The sequence below is a fragment of the Pezoporus occidentalis genome, unplaced genomic scaffold (genome assembly GCF_034315485.1).
Source record: "Pezoporus occidentalis ecotype Australia unplaced genomic scaffold, CSIRO_AGI_Poc_V1 ctg105, whole genome shotgun sequence".
NCBI lineage: Eukaryota > Metazoa > Chordata > Aves > Psittaciformes > Psittacidae > Pezoporus > Pezoporus occidentalis.
The window spans coordinates 1,314,300-1,329,727 of NW_026912832.1; the positions used below are offsets into that span (position 1 = coordinate 1,314,300).

The following is a 15,428-nucleotide window of genomic DNA, read 5'->3' on the forward strand; positions in this document are numbered from 1 at the left end:
GTAATGCTCCCCTTTTCCCTTTTCTAACATTGCCAAACTTCAACTACTTGGTCAGAAATATTACATATCAAAACACTGCCTGAATCTGTACTTTATGTTTCTGCAAAAACTTTGCAATGGTTTTGAAAAACAAAATAGGAAAGAAGCTACATTTGGGGGCAATTAGGGCAAAAACATCTACAGAAGCCAGAAATAAATCAACTGAAATTGAAACAAAATTGAGTCTCAGCCAAAGAGTTAACCAGGAGAATGATGAGAATAACTGGTTGGTGTACTCCACATGAAAGTTCATGGTGGTGCTACTGAATTAAAGCAGGCAGATGGAAGGCAAACTTCAGTTTTGGAGAGCCATTCCCAGAACCAATATAATGGTAAGACAAAGCGTCACCTAAAGCGACATTCTGTTGATAAAACCTTTGAAAATTCTGGACTTGGACAAAAGGCCTGAGTACGAACAATACTGCTGCCCTTGCTCGACAAAAAGCTTGTGGGAATTTAAACCCAGGTGCTTAGAACTCAGCAATCTTGTCAGGAAGTGCAGAGCACAGCATAATAAAATGGCTCAGCGCTGCTGTCTGTTAGCAGAATCGAAAATTCATCACTCTGGCCTGAAGAGGGTTTGTGAACCCTAGCAGGCTGCTTTACCTACGTCAGCTGGTCTACACAGTAAAACCAGGACAGCCCTCTGTATTTTAACAGCAAGGTATTTAAACACAAGGCTTCTGTGTCACCAGTAGCTGCATATGGAAGGACACAAGTACACCTGGCAGAACTCATTACACGCTTCACAAGTTCTTCACCTGCTAATGCAGCACCTTCCCTACCAGGAGTGCACCTGGATCTGTTATTACTTTTATAGTTTTATGGCTACATGTATCTGAAATAATGAGACAAACTGAAAACCAGGAAATTCCAATTAAACAGAAGAGATTTTTTTGTTTTTTTTTCTCGTGAAAACAAACCTGTATGGGTTCGTAACAGTACCATCCATTTGGGTATGTATCCACCAACCTCAACCATGATGTGATTCTGTGACTCCCCATTTCATGTTCTATCGAAGATTTATAGAATAATCTAAAACAAAGACCTCAGATGGCCTTTGCTGTAAATATGTATTGTCTCAAAGAGCACCTGTAAAAAGGCAGTCTCAAAATTCCTATGAAACAACTGTTTGATGCTTTAAGAGTGATACATCTCAGCTCCTGGCTGAGGCATGTTTTGTCAGAGACTTCCACCTTTTGCCACATTAGCTGTAAACTATCCAGCACCCCCCCCCCCAGTGTGCCTACATCATATGGCCTTCACTGGTCTTCTACATTTAGTTAGAATATAACACTTAGCTTCCATGGAGTCTGGCAACAGACGCAGACCTTGAAATCTGTCTCTCTGTTATCATGTGGCTGAACACACAGGCACAGAAGTGCCTTACAAAATAAAGCAGTAGCTCTCTCTTTGAATCTGAAACAGTGTCCTCCAAGCTATTTTTAGGTAAAAAGGCATGAAAAGCAAGTGAATGAAAGTCAAATGTACACAGATTTTAAAAACTTTGCCTTATGAAATGCTAAAATTACGTACCTAAAATTTTACCATCAGAACAGACACTTGCAAACATCGTTGTTACCCTAAGAAAATCCTTTAGGAATCAAGTTTATAGCTATGTACATAAGATGGCAGTGCTTATTATAACTGTGAGTTGCTTTATTTGAAGAAGCACAAGCAAGCATATGCAGCAAGCTCAGCAAATGCTAAACAGATCCCCAAACCAAAAGCTACAAGACATTTAAGTTAATCTCTCATGTTAGTATGATGGCAACAGTATACGTGCCTCTGGGCACGACATCAGCAAATTAAATTGCCTGAGAAGAGGGCCTGGATGCCATTGTTTGAGCAGAAGCAAGTGGTTACATGCATGCCAGAAACAGCTTGTCCCAGGTGAGATTCAGCTTTCTTTAATGATCATCTTGGTCTCTGTAAGGCATTGAGGAATTCTGCTGGCTTGGGAAGCTATTGGCAAAAGGACCAGTCAATTTTCCCGTCAGTGTTGGTCTCAATTTGAATACACTGTATCTTGTATGTAGACAGTGAACCACATAAAGTCTATTTAAACCACTGACTTCTCTGTAGTCCATGGCATTTTGCCTAAAAATGCTGAGACTGTAATTTTCATGAAAGCTAGCCAGCCAGCCAGCCAGTATTTTAACCTACTTTTGGATTTCAAGGCTGATACAACCATCACACACAGAATATCCAGCATGTGTTTCTGTTATTCAAAGACAGCTTACTGGGCTGTTCCTAATTGCTTCCATATACTGACAAAATCAAGAAATTCCACAGTTGCACTGAGAAGGATTATGGAGAAATGTGACTTAAAAACTTTCTCAAATTGCCAACAAAATAATAATGTCTAAACAGGATATTCAGATACAATGTAATAGGTTTATTTCTTTTAAATCCAATTTTAAAGGTCCCTTTTTAAACAAAATAAGAACAAAATAAATCAACACAATTCAGAGGGCTTATCTCATTTACCATATTCTTCCCCACACTTCACTTATCATAACACAAAGCAGCAACTTATTAGTGCTCATATAGTGCACTTATATGAAATTTGTGTATTAAGCTTTAAATACAATGTATTTTCCGTGAGCACTGCCCAAAGAGTACACAACGTTACATTTCCGAAGCATATGTTAAAAGAAAGGACAAGAAATGTATATCCAAGACAGTCAAACTCAAATATTTTTGACTTGGCAAATTCTATAACAAGTAACAGCAATTTTAAACTGCGTACAAAGCAGAACAGTGCCAACATGCCTCCGGTCTGTGAGCTATGGTAAAATATCAAGCGTACGTATAAAGGAGAGAAGCCGAAGGAAACTGCCACAAATTCAGAGCTAACCCGAGCACACCCAACTGCGACCGAACAAAGGCAGCCCTCTTTCCCACTCTATAATGCAAAGAGCCCAACAACAACGAAAAGCACTTCTACACTACACAGGAAGTGAAACGATTAACTTCTTCCAAGTTTGTCTCTGCGTTTTCCAACAACTCGTCCAGAAAAGGTGAACATCTAGTTATACCAAACAAATGTACAAACTATAAAGTCAGAGAAGCTCCAGAAGATTGCCACTTTCAACCTTGCATAGTGATAGCTGGCATTGATATTGCTACCATAGCTTCAGCAGAAGATATGGAAAAGTAAGATCTTCGCTTCTAAGTGATGCACATATGTAACATTTTCTTCACAAAATTCCGTTAAACATTGTTTTAATAAAACAGCTCTAAAAAGGGAAAGATAGTGTTCATGAGCTTAGAAATAAAAAAATACAAAACCAGAACATTCCGTAATAATAAAAAAAAAATAAACATTCATCATAACAGCACCTATTTTATCACTAAGTAAGCCCCATACATGCAACAAACTACAACTATTGTATAAGGCTGTCAAATTAAAAGTTTACTTTTCATATAAACAAAGTGTAAAAATAGCAATAAACTGCGATCTTCAAATTTAATGCTATGTGAGGATTTTGTCCCCTCTATTTCATTTGGTAGCAATTTCAATATGCGCTCGATACAAAGGTCATCACCTAGGAACCGTGATACAAATACATCGTGCCTAGGACAGTATTGTCGTATCTCTGTTCAACCTTGACAGAATTGGAATGCTCGACAACACTACTGAGCTCGGGGATGCTTTCAGCAGTATCCCCAAACCCATGATAGTGTCCATAATGCAAAGTATCTCCAGGGTCTTCCACCCATGAGGGCCGGTTAGAAACACAGCTACTAGGGCTTCCGTTCAGATGGAGTGATCCACACATTTCGGTGGAGTTATTCATGGCTTTTTCTGGTTCCTCGGTGCCGTTACTGGTATGAATTCGATGCCTACTGGGAGAAGTTATTCCAGGAATTATTCCATTAGGTGTTAAACACTCCTCACGCCTGGCATCCATCCCACTGAGCTGTTGGGCGGTGGTGAAATCCAAATGTCCATTGATGGCACATCCATTTGTCAGTGCATTCAATATGGAGCTACTGCTATTCATATCTGCATTAAGAAATACACCTGTCACCAACAATTAAGAATAAATCGAAATACATCCAAATGTCTCCACTATCCTCCACTGATTTAAAAAATGTTTCCATACACAGCTTTGAAAATAAGCTACTCTTTATTTATAACAGTATAGGTAGTTCAAAGTAAGGAGAGTTGACCAGTAAGCTTGTAGCATGGATTCTTATGTTGTAAATACAACTATCTACCTACATTCGATGTGTAAATATGCTTATATTAATCTTGGCAAAGACAACACAAACTTCCCAGAATCTTTTTCATTTAACTGTATAAAATAAGTAGCAGACAACATTCTGGGCAGTGTTTTGAAAGGCAGAATAAAAGGCATCTTTCCACCTTTACTGTAATGCACTCTTGGGATGAAAGAATATGTACATACAAGAACTGAGTTATCTGTGAGAAGGTGAAGGTTTTCTTCTACTATTTTTCAGCTGTAATCTATCTGTGGCTCTTTTAGTGGTAACTCACAGTACAACACATGCTGAAATAGGTCAAATAAAGAAATGTTATGTTGGGGTGCTCATATAAAATGTTTCAAAGTTCCTTTATTCAGAAAGTTCTTCCATTTATCTAGCTAGAATCTGTACAATCCACATGCAAAATGCCATACAACAGCAACAGCAGAGTGCACAGAAGACTAAAAAAGATTAGAGTAGGAAACAAAATTCTAAAATGTGCATGCAAACCCCCACAGACAACTGTTTTAAAGCAATTTCTCCTTTGAATTTAGTAGTTAATACAACGGTCTTTTATTTCCATAAACAGTTTTCATCAGTTTGTCTGAAATATATGGTTTTGCAGCGGTACTCAAAGTACTAGCACAAAAAAAATGGGTGATATATTCTGCCTTAAAAATGCCTACCAGTAAAAGACATCTAAAATGTACATCTATATTGGTAAAGATGAGCAAGGCAAATGTGGAAACTACAGATATATATGATATATACATATGTCATCATATATATCTGCATATATGATTTTACTTTCTGCCATTACTCTTGGATACATGCACATATGTTTATGTACACATGAATGCATAAACCTCTGTGCAAAATAGGATTGCATTTACTGCGTATTTCCAGTTCAAGCCAGTTAAGTCGGCTGGTAACTTCGCACATTTGCAGAATATTCGGTTCCTATTTATAATGAGTACCACTGTTTGACAAGAAGCAATCTGAAGTTTTGGTTCTTTATTATTCTTTTGCAAGACTATTATATGAAATATGGATTAGGATACTGATACTTCACATACAGCAATACATAATGCCAAGAAATGTGTTTGATTTGTAACTCACTGGATGTACTCACTGCAGTTTCCTGTTTAGTCCCTACATGAGTTAAAATAACCACATCAGCTGAACTCAGTAACCATAAATTCTTATTGAATAGTGGAAATTAAAAAAAAAACACAAAACCCATCAAAGCATCAAAGCTAATATTTCAGTGATGAAAATGCACAAGAGGAAATTTCATATAGTGTTTATTAACTGAAAAGTGCAAAATTTTAACTGTTTAAAAATAAATTCTCATAGGCTGGCTTTGCCAAATCAAATTTAATAAAAATGGCACTACTGTTAGTTAATATGCAAAAGTAGGTAATGAATAGTCTAGTGATAATTATAGACTTATCATATGTTAAAAATTAGCACCTATAGTAATAAGAGCATATTTACGAAAGACAATCATTTTTCTATAAATAAGAACACTTAGTAATTATCACTGGAAAATATCATAGTCTACTTCTTAAGTATTGATTATATATATATATATGTATATATTTATTCCTAATATATTAAAATATCTATTATCATTCCCTTTGGTGAATCTGATCTATGGTACAAAGCATAAACATGTTTATCGCAGAACAAATTAAAGAAATTCATTTCTGAATGTTTTAATGCACTATCATAGTAACTCCATGCCTTTACCTACAAAGTGCATGGAAAAAGCTGACCCAGGACACTGAAACTTTATACACATCCTGGGGTTACCAAAAACATCTCAATTAAGCAGCCCTTAAAAAAAAATAGAGCATTAATATTCACTAATACTAGTAACACTTGGACTGTTTCATGACGATCAGTACGAAACACAGAAACTGTTTTCCAAGGTACGTTAGTTCCAAATACTAGTTACAGTATTTGTGTCCAGTCTTGTATTTACATAAAAAAAAAAAACCCACAGCAGAATCCTGCACTTAGGTTATCGTGTCTGAACAAATTCTGAAAACACGGTATATGTCTCAACTATTCTTTATAGTATTTGTTGAATATTTTGAATATAGTTTTGTGGTAACATATGTTATTTTCAAAGCTATATAAGCACTAGGATGTATTTCCTTATGAAGCCTTCTTGGCAATTAAACCTATTTAATGGAAATGAAAAGAATAATTTACATTATTTTTGATTCTTACCTAAAATTCTAGCAACTAAAAGCAAGGCACGATGTAATACAAGCCTCCGGTTAAAAGTGAAACAGCCACTGTGGATTTCTGTTTATCTGAAATAGTAATGAACTACTAATAAACCTTCTCTGCAACCATTACAATATATTGTGTGAACAGCTAATTTCCGATACCTACTAAACCCCCAGTATCATGGGTGTTACAGCAATACAATATTTTTCAAGACTCTAGACAGCAATGTGCAAAAATAAAAGACTAAGTTTTATACTTAAATTAAAAATAAAATGCATATTGATTCTTGCAACGACAAGGAGTTTGCATTGCAGAAACAGTGTATATTTCAATTTCTTTTGGTCCAACAGAAGTACTCTCCTGTTGTTTGGTGTCTTCAACCATTTGAATGTTGCTGCAGTTAACAGGTAACTGTCCACTCCCACCTGATACAACAGCAAACTCTCTATCAACGTGCATATTGTCAGCATCGTCCTCAACTCCGCCATTCATCATTGGTATTAAGCCATCAAAGCTGTAAGCTGATAAAATAAAAATCACATTTAGTCACTGGTGCAACTTGAAAACTCAGCCAACAAGTACTTCGATTATTAAAGCAAAAACCTTTTACAAAGAAATGTGAACTGTTCACATCTGAAAACTTCTGACATGTTTGAAATTACAAATACAGAATAAGTAAATGCTATGTACTTGTACACTCACTTTAATTCCTCAGAATGGAAAATTACCAGTCTATCAGATTTTGCAATTATATATCAAACAATTATTAGTCTAATATACTAAAAGATTGAATAAAGAGTAATTTAAGTTACCCATACTCAGGTTTTACAGCTAGTGTGCCTGACAGTCACACACAGTCTCAACCTGTCATTTGTGTCCTGTCAGTCTGGACTGCTCCCTCTTTCAACGCCAAGGGCCATTTCCCAGTAACCCACCCCTGGTCATACCAGACTGCTCCAGGGATCCTTTCAAGAGCTGAATAAACATCTGTTTTCCAAGAAAAGCTGGCAAGTGGTTAGACTGCCATGGGAAATGCTTTAGTAAGCAATATGCGCTTGCCTCACTACCTCATATACCTACCACCCAAAGCCTCGCCCCAGTACTACCCCATCAGACCCTGCACTGCTCTCACGCTGGCATTAACACACCTTTCTATACACACTGCACACACTCCTAACGTTACGTTATAAATGGTTACTTTAGTAGAGTGCAAGTCATCTGTCATTACCTCGGGCACAACAGACGTTTTTGTAAACTGCTTAAGGTTTAAAGAACCTCAAGCAATAGCTAAAGTGTTTCAGGGCCAGAGAGATCACACAGGGCTTAAAGGAAATGCAGGCCCTTGGATCAGTGAGGTTCAGCTCTCCCTGAACCAGGAAGAAAAAGGCATTTTTTCTAGTTACCTAGAGGAGTGTCAAAGTGCAGTTTCATGCTGGCCAATTCAAGGGTACACCTGGCAATACTCTCCATCCCTACCTCACAAAGAACACAAAAGCAGCCATGCTGGGACTTGTGACACTGTGATACAGTCAGTCACTGGCTGTATACAGCAGGTCAGCACTGCATGTACCACATACAGTGCAGAGCAAAAGTCAGCCTGCCAAGGGCCATCAGCCAGAGGGGCTGGGATTAGGTCTGCTGCAAACACAGCCATGTGACCAGCAGTCCCAGTGCACACCATCACCATCATCATCATCATCATCATTGTCATGTTTGACCCTGGGCACCACCCAACCAGCCCAGGGAACAGGGTGAAATTTCTGGAATAGGTTTCAGAAAACTTGATACAAAATCCAGCACGTTTCTAAGCCAAAATTAAAAACTGTCTGTGCATATCCTGGAAACAGCCACCAATTTACTTAAGTTCAGCTTCAGCCTTTGGAAGCAATTTTCGCATGACAGTTGAATGTAATCAGTTTCTATCACAGTGTATCATGTATCAATGTTGGTTAATTTTGAGGCTGAAGGATTTTTGAGTACTATGCACCCAATAGGAGATACATATGTGTGCATGCAAACAAAATTACACAAGTAACACCCATGCACTTCTTAGTTCAGCTATTCCAGGAGAAAAGGTGAAGCACAGCTCAAGTATTTCTCTTTTTCCAACTCTACTGCCTACAGGTTCATGTAAGGGGCACGTACTGTGTCTGGTCACAAAACACAGGTTTTCCAAAGCAGTGACTGCTCCAGTTTGGGGTAAAGCCATCAAAATCTGACTCTTTCCTGCAAACAGAAGTTGCCTGCATTCTCTCTGAGCACACGGAATCTCCTGTGCAAATAGTCTTTAAAGGACAACAGAATAGTGTGATTGTTGTAAAGGCAAAATTACCACAAAATTGGGCTTGTTTTGTAAAAAGGCTAGCTAAGCACAAAGATGGCCTCTCATTACTCAGCCTTGTTGTTTACAGAGTGCCTCAAGAGCAGTGATTCATTCTCACTCCAATAGACTTTTTACACTGATTTGATAGGTATTACTAATGCTCGTGGTTTTGAGGGCGGACGCATCAGATTAGAAACTTCAGCTTTGCAGCTGGGATGAATCGCTTAATTGCTTTAAAAAACCTTCAAGCAATGCAGCAAAGCTTTTGGCTTTGTCTGCAAAGGTCTTTAAAAAGTCATACCAGTAAAAATTTCAAGTATTACCGACTCTGCTTTTCTAACATCTCTGTAACTGCTTAGGAGAGCTTGTTAACACTAACATGTTGCCTATTTGTTTGCTCAATGTAACTTATCCACTGTTTATGCTGACAGGTAACAGATACTGCAATTAAATGACAAAGTAGAGAAGAAAAATAGCTAGCCCAGTGTCACTCAGAGATTGTGGGGAAATGTTTCCAATTGACCAGATTGGAGCAGTTTTCTGAATCTAGAAGAGACTGCTAGTTAGGAACATTTTTAAGGAATAGCCCTTCAAAATAAAAGGTACATATCTTTGACTGCAAGCAGCACCTCCCAGGAACAGAACATGAATGCACTGATGAAATCTTTCAGCAGCTGTTACAGGCATCTGTATACTGTGTATGTTCTCTCATTTGAGGTAGCTATTTAAGGAGGTTATTCCTGAAAAGCAGTCCTGCATTTAATTGCGTAAGTGCTCTTCTCCATCATGAAATTACTTACAGTTTAGACCAATTACATCCCGTATTTCCCAAATTGAAGTAACAAACCCCATTTATGACTGGCTATGGAGTGCCCTGTTAAGGCCTCAGATCCTGGTATAGTTGAAATGGTGGCTGGATAGCAAGGACTAAAGCAATTACTAGAGTGTCAATATTGATGTAATTTGTGTTGCCCATGTCATATTTAGAAGCACTGTTTTAGTCTCAATTCCCCTCTTGTTATCTGGAATTAAGCCCATTTTATTTGGCTCACTGACAGTCACATCTGTTAGAACAATATAAACTTTAGCTGAAGGAAGCGTCTCTAATGCTAGACACAGAAAAAGAGGTTTGCATGCAGAATGGTGTGTTCTTTTTAATAATTTGATGGGATGACCAACAGAAAGAAAGCAGTTTCCATTATTCAAGGTGCTCAAAAATGTAAAAAAAGATTCCTTCATAGAGCCACCAAGAAAAAAAGGATAGAATCATAGGAGTATCAGGTTGGAAGGCACCTCAAGGATCATCTGGTCCAACCTTTCTTGTCAAAAGCAATAGACAAGATGTCTTAGCACCCCATCCAACTGAATCTTAAAGTGTCCAGTGTTGGGGAATCTACCACTTCCCTAAGGAAATTATTGCAATGGCTGATTGTTCTAATTGTGAAAAATTTTCCTCTTGTGCCCAACCAGAATCTCCCCAGGAATAATCTGTACTCATATCTCTGAGGTTGTACTATATTATTGCTGGCAGAAGAAGAAGCACAATCCTCAATGCACAAGGCTGAATAGGAATCCTTAAGGTTCATCCTAGTCTTGCATCCTCCTGTAAGGGATCAGTTGCCCTTGGAACATGATCCTGGAAACTTCAGTTTCATTAATGCCACAGATATAACCCTCTCTGTTTGAGAAACCTTTGTGCATTAAATTTCTTTCATCCATCTTATCTAGCAACCAGTTTTTGAATTGTGAATCAATCCCAAAGGGAAAATTGAGTAGAAGCTAATTTCAGCTACTCCTCCTCCACATACTATTCTTGGCATCACGTAACTTTAGCACTCTCTGTAAACAGAAATTCCTGAACACACCAAGATGATGACAGGGAGAACTGGGATCTTGTGGCACATAATAACGGTATTCATCTGCTTCTTGTATTGATATGTAACTTAGGTATGTACACGAGTTTGTTAAGAATACTCAACATCATTCTGAAAGGCTTTAAAAATGTTTATTTTCCTTTCTCAGCAAGAGTCTCACCCCCATCCCTTTTACCTCCAGGGTCTCACCTTCAGTTCTAGCCTTCTTTACTCCAGCAGACTCTGAATCTTCAAAGGATCTCTTTCGACTTGTCCCACCACTGAATGGATTGGGACCTGCATTCTGATGAACCCCATTTAAGGTGCCATTGCTATAGAAACGATTCAGGTGACAGTTCTGTAGGTTCAAGAGAAACTGGGCACATTCTTGGAAGCCCTGGGTATGTGCAAGGTCTGCTGCTGTCAGGCCACTGGCATTTCTCAAGCTGTACAATACAAAGGAACTGAATTACACTCATTCATCAAGCCAGCATGCTGCTGCTGCTGCCCTTACTGACTATCTATCTGTTGGTGAGAGAAAACATACACTTAGCAAATTTCCATTAAGAAATTAGTTAACAATCTTAGTTTTATAACTAACTTAACTTTTCCCACATATATCTGGCTTCTAAACAAATTTGGGAGACAATGCACTTTTAAATAAAATCAATATACTATGTGACTTAAAAAAAAACATCTTCCTATTTAAAGTTCTCAAAATGCTTTACTCTAAAATAGTCTGAAGTATGTGGTCTTTACGTAAACTTCAGACTACTTTAAGCCTTGAATTTTATTATCTTCTGCAATCTATTGCTTTAACGTGAGCAAAAGATCAAAAACTCAAAACAAACTTAACATGACTTGGCAATTGTCCATGGCATTCTGGTTTCTAAGGTAACAACATCATCACTATTCTTCCTAACAACAAAATATATACATATATAGGAAAAGATAGAGAGATAAAGATGCTATATTTAGTTATGCTTTGCTTATTTTATTTTTTTTCTGATTTGTTTCTCATTTCAAAGTGTGTGACATCATAAGTGCTGGGACTTGCTTTGTTATTGGAACAGGAATATCCTAATGCATCAAGGAGATTATAAATGAAACCAGGTAGGACAGATAGGGACGTAGAGGTTTAATCTGAGAAAGTGCTGTATCATATGCATTTACACAAACATACAGTATGTCTGTGCTTAGAAAATACAGGCTTAGAAATACAGGCTAACTTCATAAGGATGTGCATGAAAGTGGAGACAAAAGAGGGCCAGAAGTGACAAAATTAGACTGTTAAGTGAAAGATTCCAATGAACATTTCTGAAGGTTTTTTCCACCTTTCCGGACAGATCTAACTAGTCAGAAAATTGAATTTTTGTTTCTTGGCTTCAGCAGTTTACACAAGTCTATCAAGTCTATTACTTAAATATCCAGAAACAGATCAGCCAACAGTATAAGAATTCAGAAGATGAACAGACCTAATTTTGTTGAAGCTCGTATGAAGCAGAAAATTCACTCCAGCTCACAGAAAATAAAGAACCCCAGATTTGCTTCCTAGATCACTGCAACTTATTTGCTATAAAAATGAGACTAAAAAAATCTTTAGAAACTGTTACCGCAAGACCAATTCCATAAATGGATACTGCTAGATCACATAATATTTGGAAGATTAAGTCAAAAAACACTACAGAATCAGAAAAAACAGTAGGCTAGATCAGGGTTAATTTCATATTTTAAGTCGTCATTTACTTGGACCACTAGTGAAAATCCAGAGAACAGCAGCCAAGAGAGGTCTAGAAAGTAAGACATTGGAGGACCAAAAAAAAAAAAAAAGTTAGACATGAACTCTCAAGGTAGAGGTATTTGCTCTTCAGACCTAACAGATATGCGCAAAGAGAATAATTTGTTCTGTACATCTAGTGCAGGCACTACATGAATGGGATTAACATGAACAAAGGATATTTCAGTTCAGGCACTAGGAGAAAGCTTCAAAGTATAAAGTTTGCTGAATCTCCAGAAGGTTCTCTTCTCCTTCCTCATTTTAAGAACAGATTATCATTTCAGAAATCCTGCAAAACAGCTGATCCTTTCCCACACTTCTACTATATGGCCTGCTAAAGTCCCTGCTAACAACATTTAATGCTTTTTCAGTAGTTCCAATTTATTTGTGTAACAGATGGACTCAACACAATGCAACTACAATTTAAGAAACAGAAATGTCAATACAGCTGTTTTGGTCAAATAGAATAGCTCAGTTCTTGGAAATTTAAGTTCAGAGCCTCAAGAGGACAGTAAAGGAAATATAAACAGGAGCAAATTAAAGTTACACAAAGATAAAAATGGCCAGAACAAGATGGTGTTGACCAGCCACCTAATTTAATTAAACTTCAAGGAGTAAGTAATTCTATTACTTAGCAAGTGTTACTGGACAATAACTCTGCTTTGAAAAATGGATTGCAAGACAGACAACAATCAGGTCACCATTTCCCAAAGGAATGTCAATGTAAGTTGCCAGAGGCACCTGGAGATGTACAAACTAAGATGCAAGTGTGTAAGACTACATGTCCAAACTCCAGGAAAGAAAGGTTTCCCAGAAACAAAATAAGTGAACTTGAAGTTAATGTTTGCCAGATTTTAAAATGTAATGACCCTTCATATTTTTAGACACTTGATATTTTTAGATCTGTCCCCACTTCTTCCTGAACAGCTTACTCTTAATGGGTAGACAAAGACATACTTGTTCTACAGGATTATTTTGGAAGCACCACATAGGTTTTCAAGGGACTTAAACACGCTGGATATAACATTCTTGCTTCTGAGTTTAGAAATGGCTCTCTTAAAAATCTGAGTCTGAATTTAACCTGTCAATATCAAGAGAATTTCCTGTGTTCAAAAGTTAGCAATGAAAACAAAAGAGAAGAAAAAAAGAAGTCCAATCAAACGTAAGGAGATTACAGGACCTAGATAACTAGGAACTGGTTGGCAGACTGCTGTGAAAGAGAACATGACTATGTTAAACTGGCTTGCATTCCAATATTAAAGAAAAGGAGAAGCTGGCAAAATGGTAGAACCTCTCTGAGTTCTGACTTTCTCAAAAACAGGCTAGAAAGATCTACTCCTTTAGCTGGTTTGTCTAGCTTTCTCTAGGAGGAAAAATCTGTCAGTGGGAACACAAAAGGCAACAAGAGCTAACCATGCTATACTAGCTCATCATAATGAAATGAATGTAATCCAAGAAAAAAAGGCTAAATGAAATAAATGCTTTTAAAGGATATCACAGAGTTTTACCAGACTGGAATAATTTTATGCATTTCCAAAATATGTAGAAATACTGCCACCACTGTGAGGATCCTGAGTGCATAACAGAAAAATACAGTCCTTCTAGTAAACCCTGGCGTACTTGAATGAACATAAGACACCTACTAGACAATTCTTTAAAAGTGTTACTCTGGACTTGAGGAGAACTATCCTGTTATAGATAAGCAGTAGTTACAAAGAGCTGGGAACATCTATTACTAGATCTGCAGGTCTACCTCAAATGCTGTCAATGCCTGAAAATGAAGCAGTTACCTCAGCTTACTCTATGCATTAAGAATATAAAAGCCGTTACTGTAAACACACTCCATTATAAGAACAAAACCAGAAATGGTTCACTGCCCCAGATACACATAGAACTAAAAGGAGTTCACTCTCTTATGTGCAATTCCTGTGCCAGCCCTTGGTTATGAACTGCACTTAAATGTAAACTCTTGAGTGAAAAGGAGGAAAGAGTAACTGAAGATTCATTTGGCTATTAATTAGACTATACCTGACATGGACTGCATGATTATAAATAAATAAATAAATCAACAACCAGGAAACTCAAAGAGTAATCACTGTATTTAAGTAAATTTTCAACTACTTCAATTATCAGAACTATTCCTTGAAAGATACTTCACTTCTCAGAGCTGCCTACATAAATAAAAAGTATTTGACTAGGTAAAGGATGTTATAACTGAATGTAACTTCAAGACCTGGACTGTGAAAGGCAACCAGAGGAAAAAAAGAAAATCACTGGACAACAAGGACAAAAATATCTCAAAACTTAATGTCTCTTGGAAAAGAAGAATTAAAACTTTCTTTTCTACCCATCCTTTGTTTTTTTAATAAGTTAAAAATCCCTCCGGTACTAGCTTTGATTGATCTTTTATCCTAAACACCCTGAAGTAGTGGAAGCTCCAAAGCAGCTCAGAACACATTGATTTAAATCTTCAGGCAACCTATCCTTTTGTTACTGCTAATCATACTGCAAATATGACAGTTCTATTTCTGTAACTGCATTACTCAGAATTTTAGAATAAGTAAGGCAATTTCCTTCTCTTTTGGGGTTGTTTTTTTTCGGGGGGAGGGGGGGGTGTTCCCCCAACAAAGATGCCAAACTTGAAGACAAGCTCGTTTCTTTTCAGGGTTTTTCTCTAAGTGAGGCTACCTAACTGACTCAAGACTACATACAGACTGTATTTTCCAAAGATGATCTTATGAAGGAAGCAGCTACCAGTAAGAAAGGTGTGGAAGGATTCAAGAAAGTCTTATTACAGAAATAAGACTAAGCCTTGAAAAGTTCCATGAATTTTGTGATTAGTCAGTCTTTTATTGAATAGCATTCATCAACTTGGTGCAGTATTTTCTAAAGGCTGTCCTAGTTACTGTGAAAATAGCTGTGCTCCAAAACCTTAATTCCCTCTCTCCAGTGAAAAAAAAAAAAAAAATTCAAAACCTGA

General features: G+C 37.3%; 1 protein-coding gene and 1 long non-coding RNA gene across 3 annotated transcripts in view; one reads left to right on the forward strand and one right to left on the reverse strand.

The window, feature by feature from the left end:
- Positions 1-2,416: 2,416 nt before the first annotated feature.
- The window catches only part of ANKRD10 (ankyrin repeat domain 10), a 37,932-nt gene continuing 24,920 nt past the window's right edge, over positions 2,417-15,428 (reverse strand). For both annotated transcript variants that reach the window (XM_062619510.1, XM_062619518.1), the window contains exons 4-6: positions 10,882-11,117; positions 6,921-7,016; positions 2,417-4,051 (exon numbers count right to left, since the gene is read on the reverse strand). In XM_062619510.1, coding sequence (XP_062475494.1) covers positions 3,591-4,051; positions 6,921-7,016; positions 10,882-11,117 — 793 coding nt within the window. In that variant the 3' untranslated portion in view covers positions 2,417-3,590. The remainder of the gene's footprint in view (positions 4,052-6,920; positions 7,017-10,881; positions 11,118-15,428) is intronic.
- Positions 12,387-12,616, forward strand: LOC134164123 (uncharacterized). The gene is made up of 2 exons (XR_009965005.1): positions 12,387-12,521; positions 12,564-12,616. It is a non-coding gene; the product is annotated as an uncharacterized LOC134164123 (long non-coding RNA).